The 15,685-nt window shown below is 34.8% G+C and overlaps 1 protein-coding gene and 2 long non-coding RNA genes across 3 annotated transcripts; all 3 read right to left on the minus strand.

Annotated features, from left to right (window-relative positions):
• Window positions 1–3,133: 3,133 nt before the first annotated feature.
• Window positions 3,134–7,920, minus strand: LOC109108886. The gene is made up of 4 exons (XR_002020978.2): window positions 7,795–7,920; window positions 7,567–7,630; window positions 5,953–7,348; window positions 3,134–4,539 (listed from the first exon to the last, which is right to left on the minus strand). It is a non-coding gene; the product is annotated as an uncharacterized LOC109108886 (long non-coding RNA).
• An 806-nt stretch (window positions 7,921–8,726) lies between these two features.
• On the minus strand, window positions 8,727–9,867 carry LOC109108887. Its single transcript, XR_006157144.1, has 3 exons — window positions 9,717–9,867; window positions 9,239–9,316; window positions 8,727–9,132 (listed from the first exon to the last, which is right to left on the minus strand). It is a non-coding gene; the product is annotated as an uncharacterized LOC109108887 (long non-coding RNA).
• Window positions 9,868–11,295: 1,428 nt separating this feature from the next.
• Window positions 11,296–14,985, minus strand: LOC109108884 (ADP-ribosylation factor 4). The gene is made up of 6 exons (XM_042744437.1): window positions 14,784–14,985; window positions 13,569–13,649; window positions 13,271–13,380; window positions 13,102–13,173; window positions 12,846–12,971; window positions 11,296–12,436 (listed from the first exon to the last, which is right to left on the minus strand). Exons 1-6 carry the CDS (start codon window positions 14,848–14,850, stop codon window positions 12,350–12,352), a joined length of 543 nt encoding a protein of 180 aa, XP_042600371.1. The 5' UTR covers window positions 14,851–14,985; the 3' UTR covers window positions 11,296–12,349.
• Window positions 14,986–15,685: the final 700 nt, after the last annotated feature.

A 15,685-nucleotide genomic window follows, 5' to 3' on the forward strand; every position in this document is an offset into this window, starting at 1 on the left:
TAAAATATAATAAGAATAGAGAGTGCTAGAGTTCGATGGTCAAATAAAGATGGAAGAGATGTGTTTTTAGATGTTTCTTGAAGATGCATGTGCATTACTGCATGTAAAATATATTTTAACAATATAATTAAAAAGCAGTAGATTAGCTGATGCTAAGGATTAGACATAACACAAGGATTAAATTAAATTTGTTTTGTTTGTACAGATTGCAATGCAACTGTAAAAATAATGTAAATATGTAACTTCGTAGTTCTGTGAATATTTGTTTACATGTGCACTAGAACTATTTGTAAGTGTGTATTGCTACTAGATCTTAAATTTCAAAGTACAGCTGTGAAATAAAGGTGTTCTATTCTATAAATTTAGTATAATGAAAGTGTGTTATATAATTAACTTCAGTTATCAATTACTGATGTAGTATCAGGGTTGAAGTTAAAATACGCTTAGTAGGCCTACTGTAAATCCATGGCTTTATCAGATCTGGTCTGAATTGGCTGGAGGAGGGTGAGCAGAATTCAGCTGCTTACTTCTTTAGGTTGGGAAGGGTAGCAAGTTAAAAAATTCTATTCAACAACTATGTATTGATAGGAAAATAACTAATGACTTTAAGATAATTGCAGATTTTTGTGCTAAGTTCTTTAATGATTTATATTCTTTCAAATTCTGCCAGCAGAATTTTTTTTTATTCTTAATTCTCACATAAAATAAATGAATAGCCTAAAGAAGACTGTTGTCCTTGTGATGAATAAGCATAAAATAAGGGTTTAATCCCAATCTTTTAATTAATTTAATATATAAAAAAAAAAAAATAACCATCCCTCAATAACTTTCTTCATACCTGCACTCACAATCACTAGAAATAAACCAGAGATGAATCTATCAGTGTCAGAAATTAACTTCCCTATTAGGGGCAACAGATTTTTATTAACCATTTAAACAGAATGTCATATTAGGCATAAATATGTATGTCATCCTTAATGTTAAAATTATTAAATGTAATTGTTAAATTAGAATACATGTAATATGACAATAGGCAGTTAATCAGTATTTATCAAGCCTTCAGAGATAGAAGCTGTGTCTGAAGTGGCTTTTAGATGTAGGCCTGTTTACAGTTTAATGCTGATCAGAGGGCTGTACATGCATTTACTATAATCAAATGAGATTAATGTTTTGTACAACATTTTTAACACAGAAACATGTAATGACAAAATGAAATGATAGGCCTACTTTATGATACTTATGAAAGTAATATCGCCACTAGGTGGCGGTCACTGTGTTAATAAAGAAGACTTTTATTCAATCTGTTCGTTCAAGATGCTGATTCATTCAGTGATAAATTCAAGTGTCTGTCTTTAATAACTGGTCACTAAATTGTGTATAATAATGGGCCTTTCAAAGACTAATTCATATCAGGATTCAGGAATGATATACCACTTGATGCGCTTACTGTGACTTTGGTTTGATGACGTCAAGAAAATACCCCCCCCCCCATTCACTTCTGAAAACTACTGCTTACCCATCATGCCACACAATGTAACTGTAAAAATAATGTAAATATGTAACTTCACATAATTCTGTACATTTGTTTACATGTGTGCATTTAAATAATAATAAAAAACAGGACCCTCTACTTGCTCTCTGTTCGTTTTCTATAGAAATATATATCTAGGCTACTTGTTTTTCATAAAAAAACACTTACTTTCTATATTCTATATATTTATATTCTAACTACTTGTTTTCTTTGCGTGTGTCTATGTGTGTATACAGTAGTCAACATTTGAAGCGGATCAAATCCTTTAGCTAATCAAAGTTGTTCTAAAACCTAAATTTAAAATGCGATATTGTCTTAGGACTACTTTGCTTAACTTTTTTCATCCAGTACATATACATATATAGATATTATATATATAAGTATATATATATATATATATATATATACATATACATATATATATACATATACATATATATATATATATACATATATATATATATATATATATATATATATATATTATATATATATATATATATATATATATATATATATATATAAAACCTTGCTACTTTAACTGCGTTGGGCTAACCGAGACTTGTCATAGCATTTGCACTGTATTGCTCTTTTGTTAGTTTTGACTGCTTTTATTGTAATAAAATCGTCTGCTAAATGTAAATGTAATAACTAATGATCTAGGCTACTTAAAATTTCCACCATACCAAAACAAGCGTTATTTCAAAGGACATTTAAACCATGTCTGGTTTTTCTTATATCGTGTTATTGGACATATGCAGGTGATCCCTAAAAAATCGTTTTCTTTAGCCCGCAATGAATTCGCGGAAGTGACCGCATATAGCCTCTACAGTATTCTAATGTTCCAGATATAATTGTTTGCGCTCTACTTTAACACTGGGTTCTGTTATAGGTCTAAACCATAAATATTTGACTGAAACTTGTCTATGAACTTTAACTTTGAAATGTTTTAACTGTTGCCCCGCCTTCTACTTCTCAAACCTCGTACTTTCTATGCTATCATGCTGAGAAAACACGGAGGAACATTGTGCTTTGCGAGCTACCCATCGCGTGCTGGCAGTGGCGTGTACCACAATTTGCTTTGCAGATTGCGAAACGTGATTGGTAAACGGTTTGCCAGAATATACCCTGACCCTCAGTGCCCTCCTTGGTTTCCGCCCCCAAATTGTCAAAAGTCATGTAGAGTCGAGGGAGCAGAAATCAGCTGAGCGAGCAGAAATCCACTGCGCGAGCAAAACAGCACTCCGCGAGCAGGATTCCACTGTACAAGCAGAGTTAACCCATGAGAGTATGGCGCTCGCTCGCAGCTACATGTACACCTCTCGGTTGTTGAATTTGTGCGCGAGTACTTTTATCATGCCAGCTGAAGGTTCATTTTTGCGCGTGTGAAATAACATAATGTGCTCGTGAGCATGTCTTACACGCTCATAACTTTTGACTAAAAAATAACGCCATATATGTTCCAAAATATTTCTAATTTACCTCAAAATCTTCAAAATGTATGACAGATGACACATACTTGTACAAAATACAAAATACTAAACTAGAGATTAGCTCCATCAGGGGAAAAAAACAAAACAAAAAAAACATTCACACAGAATATGTTTTTCACAACATTACTTTATTTAGGGGGAGTTACCGTGTAGCTCATTAGAAAGCGATACATTTAGGCAGACAAATGCACAGAAATCCATCTGCATTCATGACATTTCTAAGAACATCATTTATAATGACTAAACAGATCACTTGCTAATGATCCCCTCGCCACATAACCAAGAAAACAATAAGTGCTCAATAGGATATGATGTCCTTTGATGTTGTGTCGCATCTATTGGGCTTCATTTCTGGCTAGATCTTAATAGGTCCTTTGATAAAGACCTTGTTCTGTATGAGATCGTGTCTCAATACAGGTACGTTACCTACTGTATGTTGTGTAACTTTTGTTCAACAGCACTGCGATAACACCTGTGCGTGAAATTCAGCAGTGTGTCATATTGTGTATTGTTAGTAAGATATCTGAACCAGTGGATTCAACCAAGTCAGCACAACCTGCAGAACCAGTGTGCTTGTGAAACCTATTCTGGTGAACATGTCATCTCGCTCTGATCACACTCTCTATGGCTGAGCGGCGTTGATGTGGCATCAAAATGAGGTAAAAGAACATCAAAAAAGAAAGAAAAAAAAAACAGTGGGCTTTTACCTCTAACCCTGATCCGCTGCTCCAGAAACCTTCTGCTAGTTTTACTGGAGAGCTATTTGGACCAAGCAGCTATAGTCTGAATATTATCTTTACAACAAATACACTTGGGCTTCAAAAGGGCAAGACCTCCCTGTAAATATGTGAGCAACATGCATCCATTAGTACATCAACAAAATGCCCATCCAGCCCATTCTCTGTTTGTATCTTAATGGATTGTTGACTACTGTAGACATTTTGCAGAAACAGTCAGTCCTGCGTTGGAGTCATGTGCGTTGCTCGGTGGCACAATGGTGAATCAGGACGATTGTGATCACAGAAAAAACTGGCTCACATCGTCCAACCTCTGGACCAGCAGCTCTCATGAGGGATCACCTCTCCATGAACATTTCGTTCTTCTCTCCATGGTTTCTTCAGGGTTGCACAAACAGACAGGAAAGCAGAGCCGTTCTGAAGAAAAGCGATGGTGCTGCCACTGCACAGCGGAAAAGTTGCGAGTTCCATCGTTTTCCATGGAGGAGTCATTGTCTACGTGTCAAGCTTGCCATGGACACACATGGCGTGGGAGATACTTGGGTTGTGACATTTGTCACAACTGAAGCTGTGTGATTGCTTTGGCTGCTGCTGGCTTGTATCAGCAATTGCACACAGTTTGTTTGATCCAGCGTGCTATTGGGTCTTTCTCAACACTGGCTGCATCAAGGTCTGGAGCAGTTGTTTACCCTTGGCAGCAGACACTTACTCCAGCACCTCCATCATCTTCTTCATCATCGTCGTCGTCATCCCCCTCATCACTCTCCTCGGATAAGATCTGTTGATGGAGAACAAACGCTGTTGCTCAGATAGATACACTGTTATAAATTTTATATTTACTTTATATTTTAACTTAATGAGTTATCTTTTTGCTTTGACTCAGTTACATTTAATTTACCTAGAATGTCACGTTTTGTTGGTGCAATTAAATTTTACTGACCAAGACACTTTTTTAAAGTGGATTTATCAAGTTTAGTTGGAATATCTTTATAAAAGTAAGGACAGTACCAAAATTAATGTTCATTCAACCTACTTTTGCTTATTTTCTTAGTTCAACCAAATATAATAATTAATTTATTTCAGTTGTTCATTACAACCATGTCAAAATAAAACACACCTTATATAACACACTTTATTGTCAATTTAACAACGTGACAGACCAAAACAGGACAGAACAAATCTCATTTTCAAACATTCAGTTCTACACTTGAATGTTTTTGAAAAACAATCCCGTCTGTAATTTTAAAAATGGATTAAATAAATATAAAAATAAGAGCAGGTTGCAGAATGTTGCACAATTAAGTACAATACAGAGTGTTTTATTTAATTTAGGACTGTGGATTGAAGAAAACAATGCAATGCATATTTATGAACCTTAAATGTCTTATTTTTATTTATGCTGTCACAGTTATGGGGTGCATTTTCTCATCTAATAAATAGCTACTTGACTAATAAATAAATGGTGATATTGATTTAAGTTATTTTATTATTTTACTTGCAGATTATCAGTTTATATATCGCAAGTATGTTTGAGTTATCCACCCATCTTTACCCTGAGGAACCTGGCACACCCTCTTACATAAACACATTCTACACAGAGGTGGGGTGAATATTAAACAATAGTCTGAACTTGGAGCTTAAGGTAACATGCACAAACTAAGTGTTAACTTAAAATACAGTATAGTTAAACTGTCTGTGTCTCCGCTATAATATGATAGCAGATGCCCTTAGCATAGTGTCAGTTATTCCTACAAGACACATTAGTGCATATGTCCTTAAATGTATTTCATTTGCCGTGACACTTGCAATAGCATTATCTGTCTATTATCCTCAATCAATATCTATAAATCTATCTAAAGCTGAGTTAATACATACATTAAAGATTTAGATTAAGTGATATTTATTGCAACATCATGTCAAACCTAAAATCATACTTAAATGTGTGATTCGAAATAGCTGCTGAAATGAAAAAGTTAAATTTAAGGATGATAATATAATTAAAAAAAGACAAACTTCTGCTTCATCTTAAACATCATTGCATATCACTACAAAAAGTGTTTTCACATAAATATGGACTCACACAAATCATAAAAAATGTGCATACTTGCTAGTTTGCAATAATAATAATAACATTTTTACCATATACTTATAATTTTCTTGAAGGGGATAATTAATAATAATAAAAACTTACCATGCTGATGATTTGTTTAAGGTTCAGAGCAGAGTAGTGCAGTTAATGTGAAGTGGATCTTCATTCGTTATTTATACTCTTCCTACAGAAACTGCTCACACTTCCTCAAAGAACATAACTGCAGCAGCCAATCCGGTGCAGACACATTAGAGGAAATATTTCCACAGAAACGAAAGTGAAAGTTAAACTTTACTTGTGGGGAATTTCAGATGTTCTCAGTTATATAAATTATCATGTTACAATTCAGATACAAAAAGTTTAAGCCCTATTATAGTGTGATTAGAAAAGATAGTCTTGTGTCAGGAATGACAGTGACACATACTGTAGAAGGAAGTTTTGATCATGTTTGGCCTCTTGGTTATACTTACGTCAAATATATGCAATGCTTTTGATTGTTTTGTACAAAACTTTATATATTTTATACATCTGGCAGCAATTACAAAATTCAATTTGCTGACATTCGTAAACTACATTAAGTTAACACAAACTAGCAGTGATAAATACATCTAAAACAATAATCAGTATAGTTGTTTGTTTGTTTGTGTTTAACGCCACGCCAGCTTCTGTGGTCATTTTCATGGCAAGAAAATTTATGGCTGAATTGTATTAATCCTAGTTAATTTCAATTTCAACATTTACTTCATTATTAAAATCATGAGTTGTATATGAAGACTAATGCTAACAAAGATCAATGAACACTGTAACAAATGTATTGCTCTTTCTTAATTAATGGGACCTTATTGTAATGTGTTATCAAACTTACTTATATATTCTTTGTTTCACCAATGATTAATTTTTTTTATTTTTATACAGTGTCTAAACAATCTTTCAGTGGCCTGTGTAAGAAGTGCTACGGTTAATAAAATCATCATCAATCATTGGCAGATAAACAAAAATAGACACAACACAATATGAATTTCTGTTGCAGATTTTACTATTTTTATTTAGAATTTTATTTTTTTTGTACTTTTTTTCTGGGGCTTTTTGTTTTATCAGTTGGGCCCCAGACCAACCAACCAAGCAATGCAGAAACCAAAGGTTTCACCAAAATTTAACTTCTTCACTTTACATTCGTAGCATTATTCAGGAGTCAACATTTGTAGCATTATTCAGGAGTCAGCAATGTGTTAAAGAGATTTCTTGGTTCACTAGTTAGCATCACATGCATTGGTTTTTTATGGTCGGTTCTTGGCTTTTTGTCGGCATTTTTCATAGACTTGAGGCTTTACGCATAGGTTGTCAGGCGTCACGCGGTGTTAGGCTTCGCAGACTGCGCTGGCCTCTGCGCATCTGGACAACAGCACCAACAAATGGGTTTCCCCTCTGAATGGCACTGGGCCAGATGACCTCACCCCTGGCAGCAAGGATTTACATAAACTCCGCCTCCTTCATGATGCTAGAACAAAAAACAAAACCATTGAGCTACAGGAAATGCAGATTGTGTCAAATATCAATTATATAACAACCGTATAACCACATAACGTATTAAAAAACAATATTACTGAATAATGCATTTGAATGACATCACTGGATATAACACTATGCGGTTTATTTTTAGTTACCTATCTTTTACAGTAGCTCAAAAAAAGTCTGAAAAACATATAATGTACTCACACATTAGTGCTACAAGACCAGTCAAGTTTCCACAGCATCTCCCACAGAGGAAACGCCATAAAATCTGTAAAGATGATTCAATTTCCATGGTTACACAGTAACAAACCACCAAAAAAAAAATGTGCATTACTAAGTCATTTAATTGCGATGACAGAAAACATGTTATTCTAAATAATAATCATGATAATAATAATTATGAGAAATGTTCACTATAACTAGTCATCTTACCTTGTTGATCTGGCAGCAGAAGGCTCTGGAAAGGACAGATCAGTGGGTCTGTGTGTAATTTATACTGGTACACTGTTCCCGCCCTCATCTGACCTGTGAACATCTGTTGTTTTCATAAGTTTCATTTCCTCAGTAAGTTTCTGATTCTCTGTCAGCCCTCCCTCTACAGGAAGCCTTCATTGTTGTTTCTTAGTGAATAACACAGCATTTTATATTGAGCATTTTAAAATGAATCTAACTCACTTTTACCTTTGTTGAGACAACACATGTTTCAGGTTCAAATACTATCAGTATTAATAATCAGTTTAACACTTTAACATAGAGTTATATTTGTTATCATTAGTACATTGTTAGCATGAACTAATAATAAAGACTACTTCTACACCATTTAATCTTAATTTTAACATTTAGTAATTTAAAATTGTATCTGCTAACATGAGTAAAAGCACTAAAAACTAACATGAATTCATAACAGATATTAATAAATGCTGTAAAAGTGTATTGCTTATTGTTAGCTCACTATTAGGTAATGTAATAACTAATGTTAACAAATGAGACCTTATTGTTTTGTGTTGTATTGCTTTGTTATTTTAGCCTTTTCTTTAGCAGGGTTTCTGACTGCACCAGGTTTTGTGTACTTTGGACACAGAATAAGCAAGTTATATTTGATTCTGCTACTGGTCTCTGTCCTTACTGAGCAAGGAGGTTAGTACGTCAAGAATGTTCATGAATTTGGAAGATAGCAGTTCATCCAAAATTGAAAGTTACCATGCTATTCCAAACCTTTATGAATATATTTCTTCTGTGGAACACAAAAGAAGATTTTGGGAAATAAAATTGAAGTCAGTGACTTTTTAAAAATATATCTCCTTTGCCTTGCTATTCTTTAAAAAGTGTTCCATAACTCGAATGAAATAAAACACAGACATTAGTTTCAGTTTCAGGTTTTTCCATTTTTATTGATTTTTCTGGGAAGAATTGCGCTCAGCCTTCATAAAATAAAATAAAATAAAAAACTGGTTGTTTTTACAGCAGGCCATCCCCATAGCCTGCCAACCAAGCAACAGACAACCAGAAGCCGACCAAAGGGGGCGGGGGGGGATTGGGGGGATGGGGTTAAGGGTAGTAGTCGGCTTCAGTTTTCTTGTTTGTTTGTTTTGGTTGCTTCTAGTTTTCTGGTGCTTCGTCAGCGGGTCATAGACCTGGCGCTGTTCACTGCAGGTCCACTGGACCCCGGCCAGAGATCCAGTGTTGCCAGAGAATGCTCCAGAACAGGGCAGCGGACCCGAGTGCCCGAATCCCTTGGCAGTTGGGTTCTCCTCCTCTCCTCCTCAAAATCTATTAAATAAACATATTATTATATCTAAAGTTCAAAGATACAGGATTGATCTAATAATAATAATTAGTATTATCATAATAATAATTCAGTGTGAAACATACTTACAAAATAATAAATGCAAGCATCGAAAGAGATCCTTAGGCAGCGTTACGTCACAACTCGTGTGCAGTCATCTAGTGACAGCTAAAATTGAAAAAGAAAAAGAAAACTTAATATAACCACTTATTAACAGACTCCAAACTACCTTCTGAGAAAACAAATCGCAATATAATCCCCTAGATAAATCTGCGAACATGATGATCAAAAATTTATCTATCAAGTAGGAGATGTTTTTCTATTTAATCAGATGAGACTACGGTAAAACTAGGTCTAATTCTCACTTGTTAGCAGACAAAAATGGATTGTACATTTTATTAGACAAATGGGCGGAGGTGTTTATTCATTATAGGCTACGTAACACAACCACAACTTCCCTATTTTTCATAGCTAGCAAAGAGATCACAGAAAAAGAGGCTTTTTTTTAAGTATGCGATTATTACTGCTGTAAGTTTTAAAAAGCAAATAAACAGACAGGATCACTCACCAGACTGCACACTAGATCACAGCATACAAGCAGACCATCTCCACTCCGTCTCAGACAAGAGTCTGCAGGATAGAAAGGACCAGTCTCTGCTTCCTCTCGCTTAAATACTCAACAACATTTCCTCAATAAACTCCTCCCTCTCCTCATCAGTTTTGGTTTGTCAATAAAGTGAACACTACAGCAGTGACTTGTCTAAAGACGTTTTTATTTTAATGTTTCATATGGCATTTCTGCATATATTCAATATATATATATATATATAAAACATCCAAAATCTTTTAAACATCTACTAAAAGTCACTCTATTTGCTGAGACAACATTTGTTTCTGACCAATTGCTTTCACTCCTTTTATATTCAGAACACTGAAATGTTTGAGAATACTGAAAACATGGGCTGGTAGAAATGTAGGTGGGGAAACTTTTAGGTGTAATATGATGCTTACCTTGTGACTTCAGTGAATAATTTATAGAGCTTCGCACAGCTCTCCACACAGTTTCTCAAAAAAAAAAAAAAAAAAAAAAAAAAATTCTTTCATTTTTATAATATTTACATAAATCCTTTTTTTTCTTTTTTTTTTTTTTTTTTTTTAATCATGTCCATGTTTGTGTGTGTATATCCTCACATAACAAGTGCTACCAAAGCAGGAACTCCTCTAATGAAACAATCAACACAAACATATCAAAATCATCAAGTGGGATTGCAGTTGATGATAATGTTGCAGTTCATAAACTTTGTACTCAGAAAATGTATCTGAATGACATTTATAAATGTACATTTAAACTGGTGCCTCCTGTAATTTATTTGGACAGGTCTTGCCCTGGAAAGTCCTGGAAGGATCTCCACACCCAAATCTAATCATGATTGTTAAGAAACAAACACACGCAACAGGGCGGCTCCTGTAGTCTCTGTATACAAAAAAAAACTGCTCTGCTCTTAGTTTCCTTTCTTAGTAAGTTTCTCATTGCATGCACTAAACATACTTTCTTCGCTATTTTTATGACTTGTGCACTTAATGGAGAGGGATGGGCAGAGTACCTTTACCAAGTTTACTAAATTTGCATAATTTTAAATTTGCAAACAAACTGTAAAATATTTAACTATGATGATACATCACTTAAAGTATTGCACAGTTTACTTTCTCTGTTCTCAAAAACTGACAATAGCTACACAATGCAATTAGTTTGAGTTCAAACACTACGCAGTATGCATATTATGTATGTATATACACATATAGAGTATATACACACACTTCAAACAGAAACATTTATAGAAGTCATCAAATATATCTCTTCATCACAATTATCTTATTGTTAGCTATCGTTTAGTTATATATCTGTAGTAATAATTAAGGTAGTGCTCAGTTGACTAGTTTTTTTATTCCAGGTGCCATCTGCTGGACTGATGCAGTAACTGCTGGACTGATGCAGAGACATCTTCTGATTTGAGAAAAATTATAAACATTCAATTTTTAATTGGCGAAAACACAAATCAATGACTATTTTTGCTCTCAAAAAGAGGAACACATGATCTTAAAGTCTGCATTTAAGGAGCAAAATAGATTTATCACATTCAACACAATACTTTCACGATTATGTTTTATTCTAAAACAATATGATACATATAATACACAAACAAATTTGACATGATAATAGGGTAAAATAGATTGTATCTGTTACACATCAGTTTAGGAAAGCAAACCATTTCAACCAGACATGGAATTCATCAATACATTAAACCTGCATTCAGCAGTCAGATTCAGACACATATAATGATAAGCTCAAGAAGCACGCCTGAGCCAAACATTTCACATGGCATGACAAACAGAAAACACGTCAATTAATTTCAACTTTAAATTATAATGGAAAGAACTTCATTGTGTCATTGCGGCTAATGAACATCATGTTTCCTTTGACTCGGACCTACAGCAAAACCAGTGTTCTGGGTCACTCAAACATTTGTCACAAACAACAATGGATTGTGTGGAAAAAAACGTAACCTTTTCATGCCATGTGCTACTGATGAGGGGATTTTAAACCAAGACCCAGAAGAGGTAAATTCATGCAGACAAGGATAATGTTTAGAAGGACCACAGGACTCCACGACACTACAGCGGATAATGCAATGTCACAAACTTTACAGCTTGCATATCTACAATTACTGACGGAACAGGCACGGCTTTGATTCGCCAAACGACTCCACGTGTAAAGTCCAGTTCTGAAATATAACTCCAGTGAGCTTGACAACAAATTCTCAGATAAACTATGCTGATCAGACTAAAGCAAAACCATTAACCCTGCTCACTGATCAGGGACTCCAGTGTTTCTGGTTTTGAATGAGGACTTTCTGAGAAACTGAAAAAGCCATAGCGAAGGAAGGTCCTTCAAAACATTGTTCCTCTCGCAAAATGACCAAAAAAAAAAGTTATTTGTGTTGAATTTAAAACAAAAGAAATAAGAAAAAAATAGATAACCTTGGGCAAAGAAATATATTATAGAAAAGGAAAGCTAAGACAGGCGCAGAGTGCTTGATGTTTTCTCCCCAGTTTCCAGCTGTGTCACACACTTTAAAATTCTAAGAGGAGTCTCTAGCCTTTCCATTGGTTCATACACACCATCTCATCCTAACAGCCTCACTAGTGTTTGGAGAGCTCATTGGATAACCAGTCCAGTCCTTCATAGAGTCCAGTGCCCTGTGTAGCGCAGGTCGCTTGGACATACCACTGCAAGAAGCCAAGACAGAAAAAATATATATATATTTTGGTTCTTTTGAACTGAAAATCTCCTCAAAAAATGTTTCCACAAAAATATTATGCAGCACAACTGTTTTTCAACAATGATAATAATAAGAAATGCTTCTTGAGCAGCAAATCAGCATATTAGAATGATTTCTGAAGGATCATGTGACACTGAAGACTGGAGTCATGAAGCTGAAAATTCAGCTTCGTATCACAGGAATAAAATACATTTTAAAACATATCAAAATAGAAAACATTTATTTTAAATTGTAAAAATATTTCACAATATCACTGTATTTTTCATCAAATAAATGCAGCTTTGGAGAACATAAGAGACTTCTTTAAAAAAAAAAAAAAAAAATCTTAGCGAGTAGGTAAAGCATGCCGGTGTTACCGTTCTACTGCGCAGACTCTGCAGCCCAAGTTTGTCTGTGAGTTCACTGACAGCCATGGCGTTAGGCAGATCCTGTTTGTTTGCGAACACCAGCAGCACGGCGTCCCTCAGTTCATCTTCCTGCAACTGCACATCCGCACAGGAAAAGACACCGATGAGGCAACTCAGCCACATTAGGCAAACAAAACACTTCCACAAATGTCCTGATTCATTGCACTTAGTCGCCATTTGAGAAGATCACAATAATATACCCTACCATTTTAGAAAGCTCCTCTGCAGATTCGGCCACTCTCTCTCTGTCATTGCTGTCCACCACAAAGATCAGACCCTGAGGACAAAGAGAAAAACAGAAAGAGCTATGAGTCTCTGCAAGGACTATAATAAGTAAGTGTGCCCTTTTGTATGAATACACATCAAAACCATACCTGTGTGTTCTGAAAATAGTGTCTCCAGAGAGGACGGATCTTGTCCTGACCGCCGACATCCCACACGGTGAAGCAGATGTTCTTGTATTCAACAGTCTCTACGTTAAAACCTGTCCAAAAGAAATGCAGTGACATACAATATATTAAGTGGAATAGTTCTGCGTTTGAATGAAACATTGGCTGAATGTTGTGGTGTAAGACAGGACACTCAGGCATCACTGAAGCCACGTGTATGATATCTACTCATGCGAACTGCTTTGAGATCACAGTCAAATCAAAACCAGTCCTGTCCTCCTACCTATGGTTGGAATGGTGGTCACAATTTCTCCTAGTTTGAGTTTGTACAGTATTGTGGTTTTGCCGGCAGCATCCAGCCCCACTGTAAAGCAGAAAAAATACATGAGATTCTAATATACAAGACAGAAACAGCAGCCTGTCTTGTATATCTCCTAAATACTCAATGAAGAGCTCATATCTTAAATGGCCAAGGATATAAACTACACTGTATTATTCCATTAAACAGACTTTATCTAAATATGCATTAAACCATATTATTCTATAGCATACTACTGTAGGTAATACAATAAACTAGAGCATCATTTTAACTGAACTGTACTATATATTAGTTAAAACACTACAGAGTATACTAGAACAGTACTATACTGTACTAATAAATACTAAAATTCATAGTATACCATACTAAAACAGTGCGCTAATATATATCTAAACATAAATATTAGACATGCTCTTTAATTCAACTGAAAATATTAAAGATTATACGATTATGCATACAAAAATACCCCCCCCCCCCAAAAAAAAAACTTTTATATATATATATATATACACACACACACACACTATTTGTAAAGCTGACAAACCTTTAAAGTCGTTTATTCTAGGTTTTATTTATTTTAAGTCTTACTCAATAGTATGTACAGTCTTACGCCAGTCAACAAAACCACACAGTTGCGTTTTTATTAGAACACTTGCATTTATGAATGTGGAATATGGTCAAATATAAGTAAATAATAGTGTTATTGCATTTTAGCATTTTCTGTACTTTTTAAAATATTCAGTGAAGCCAAAATGTACATTTTTTCATAAAAGTGAAAGAGGTCTTGGGCACTGAATATATTCATTGATACATGACACACAACACAATACGAGAGTTATTATGACAGTAATTAGACAGTACAGTATACCTGAATATATTATATACTTCACACACAAATTAAACTAAACGGTCTGTCGATAATCTGTTACTGGTATTACGTTAAAACTGTTTACCAAAATAATTTATTCAAAGGTTGTGGGATCCTATCGCAAGATAATTTAGCAGGTAAATAAATGCGCAGTTGACTTAGTCTTTCTCTACATGGTGAAGAAAAGCCTACTTTGACCTGAAGCAGAGGAAGCAGTTACAGTGCCACTGTATTTTATCAGCACGATTCCGGAGAATGACGGAATTGCGAAAGTTGGCTAACGCTGAGCTAGCATGAGTCTCAACACTCACCCATGAGAATTCTCATCTGTTTCTTTCCAAACAGCCTGCTAAAGAGCGATGAGATGGTCAGACCCATGATAAAGGACACGAATCAACCTAAAACTACGGGATTAATCCAAATGTCTAAAGTTTTTTCGGTGTGATGCTCGTCGGGTGTCAGGAAACCCTGTCGGCTCTGCGCTTGCGTGCCACGTCACATGGAAGAAATGACGAAACGCCACTTCCGATGAGTTTTTCCATAATTACAGATTTTAGAACAGCGCATAATAAAACAAGCAGGTTCACATACTGTTAAAATTGCTTAATGATGATGATGGTAATAATAATAATACAATTATTAATGATATTCTCTAGCAGTATGGGCTTGTAATATCACGTTTTATTTGTAATAAAAGCCTATCATTATGAAAATCTTGTCAGTCGAAGGTGAACGTGAACTATACAAATAACGGATTGAAGATATGATATTACTCTTGGGCTTCAGAGTTATAAATATTTTAAAAGTTGGCTTCTTGACAGCCATTATTCTTTTGCTATGATTTCGTAAAGTATATATCCTAGTGGTGCCAGAATAATTATTTCATTTACAAAAATGTTTTTGAATCACATCCAGAAGCTTTTAAGTAAAGCATGACATTCATCTCTTGAATCTTGCAAGTGCAATATCAGCAGTTTGTGAAATGTACCATTGATCTAGAAATCCTGAGCTATAGCCCAGTGCCAAAATGTATGTTCTAATGATTACTACAAATGGACGATGTCATTTATTTTGTAATTTTGTGAAATGCAAGTATTTCCTGCTGGATAATTATGATCAGCAGTTTTGTATGATAGTGAATATGGGAATAATGCAGTAGGGTGTCAATGTGGGAATCCATAAGGCACTAGAACTGGATGTCTATGTCAATGTC

The sequence above is a fragment of the Cyprinus carpio genome, chromosome B18 (assembly GCF_018340385.1).
Source record: "Cyprinus carpio isolate SPL01 chromosome B18, ASM1834038v1, whole genome shotgun sequence".
NCBI lineage: Eukaryota > Metazoa > Chordata > Actinopteri > Cypriniformes > Cyprinidae > Cyprinus > Cyprinus carpio.

What these genes read in the sequence shown, in the direction of transcription:
- LOC109108884 (XM_042744437.1), bottom strand. Translation starts at nt 14,850, where the DNA reads ATGGGTCTGACCATCTCATCGCTCTTTAGCAGGCTGTTTGGAAAGAAA. An exon ending in ACTATTTTCAGAACACACAG is followed by an intron (nt 13,174 to 13,270) that starts GTATGGTTTTGA and finishes CTTTGTCCTCAG; the next exon opens with GGTCTGATCTTTGTGGTGGA. An exon ending in AGAGTCTGCGCAGTAGAACG is followed by an intron (nt 12,437 to 12,845) that starts GTAACACCGGCA and finishes GGCTTCTTGCAG; the next exon opens with TGGTATGTCCAAGCGACCTG.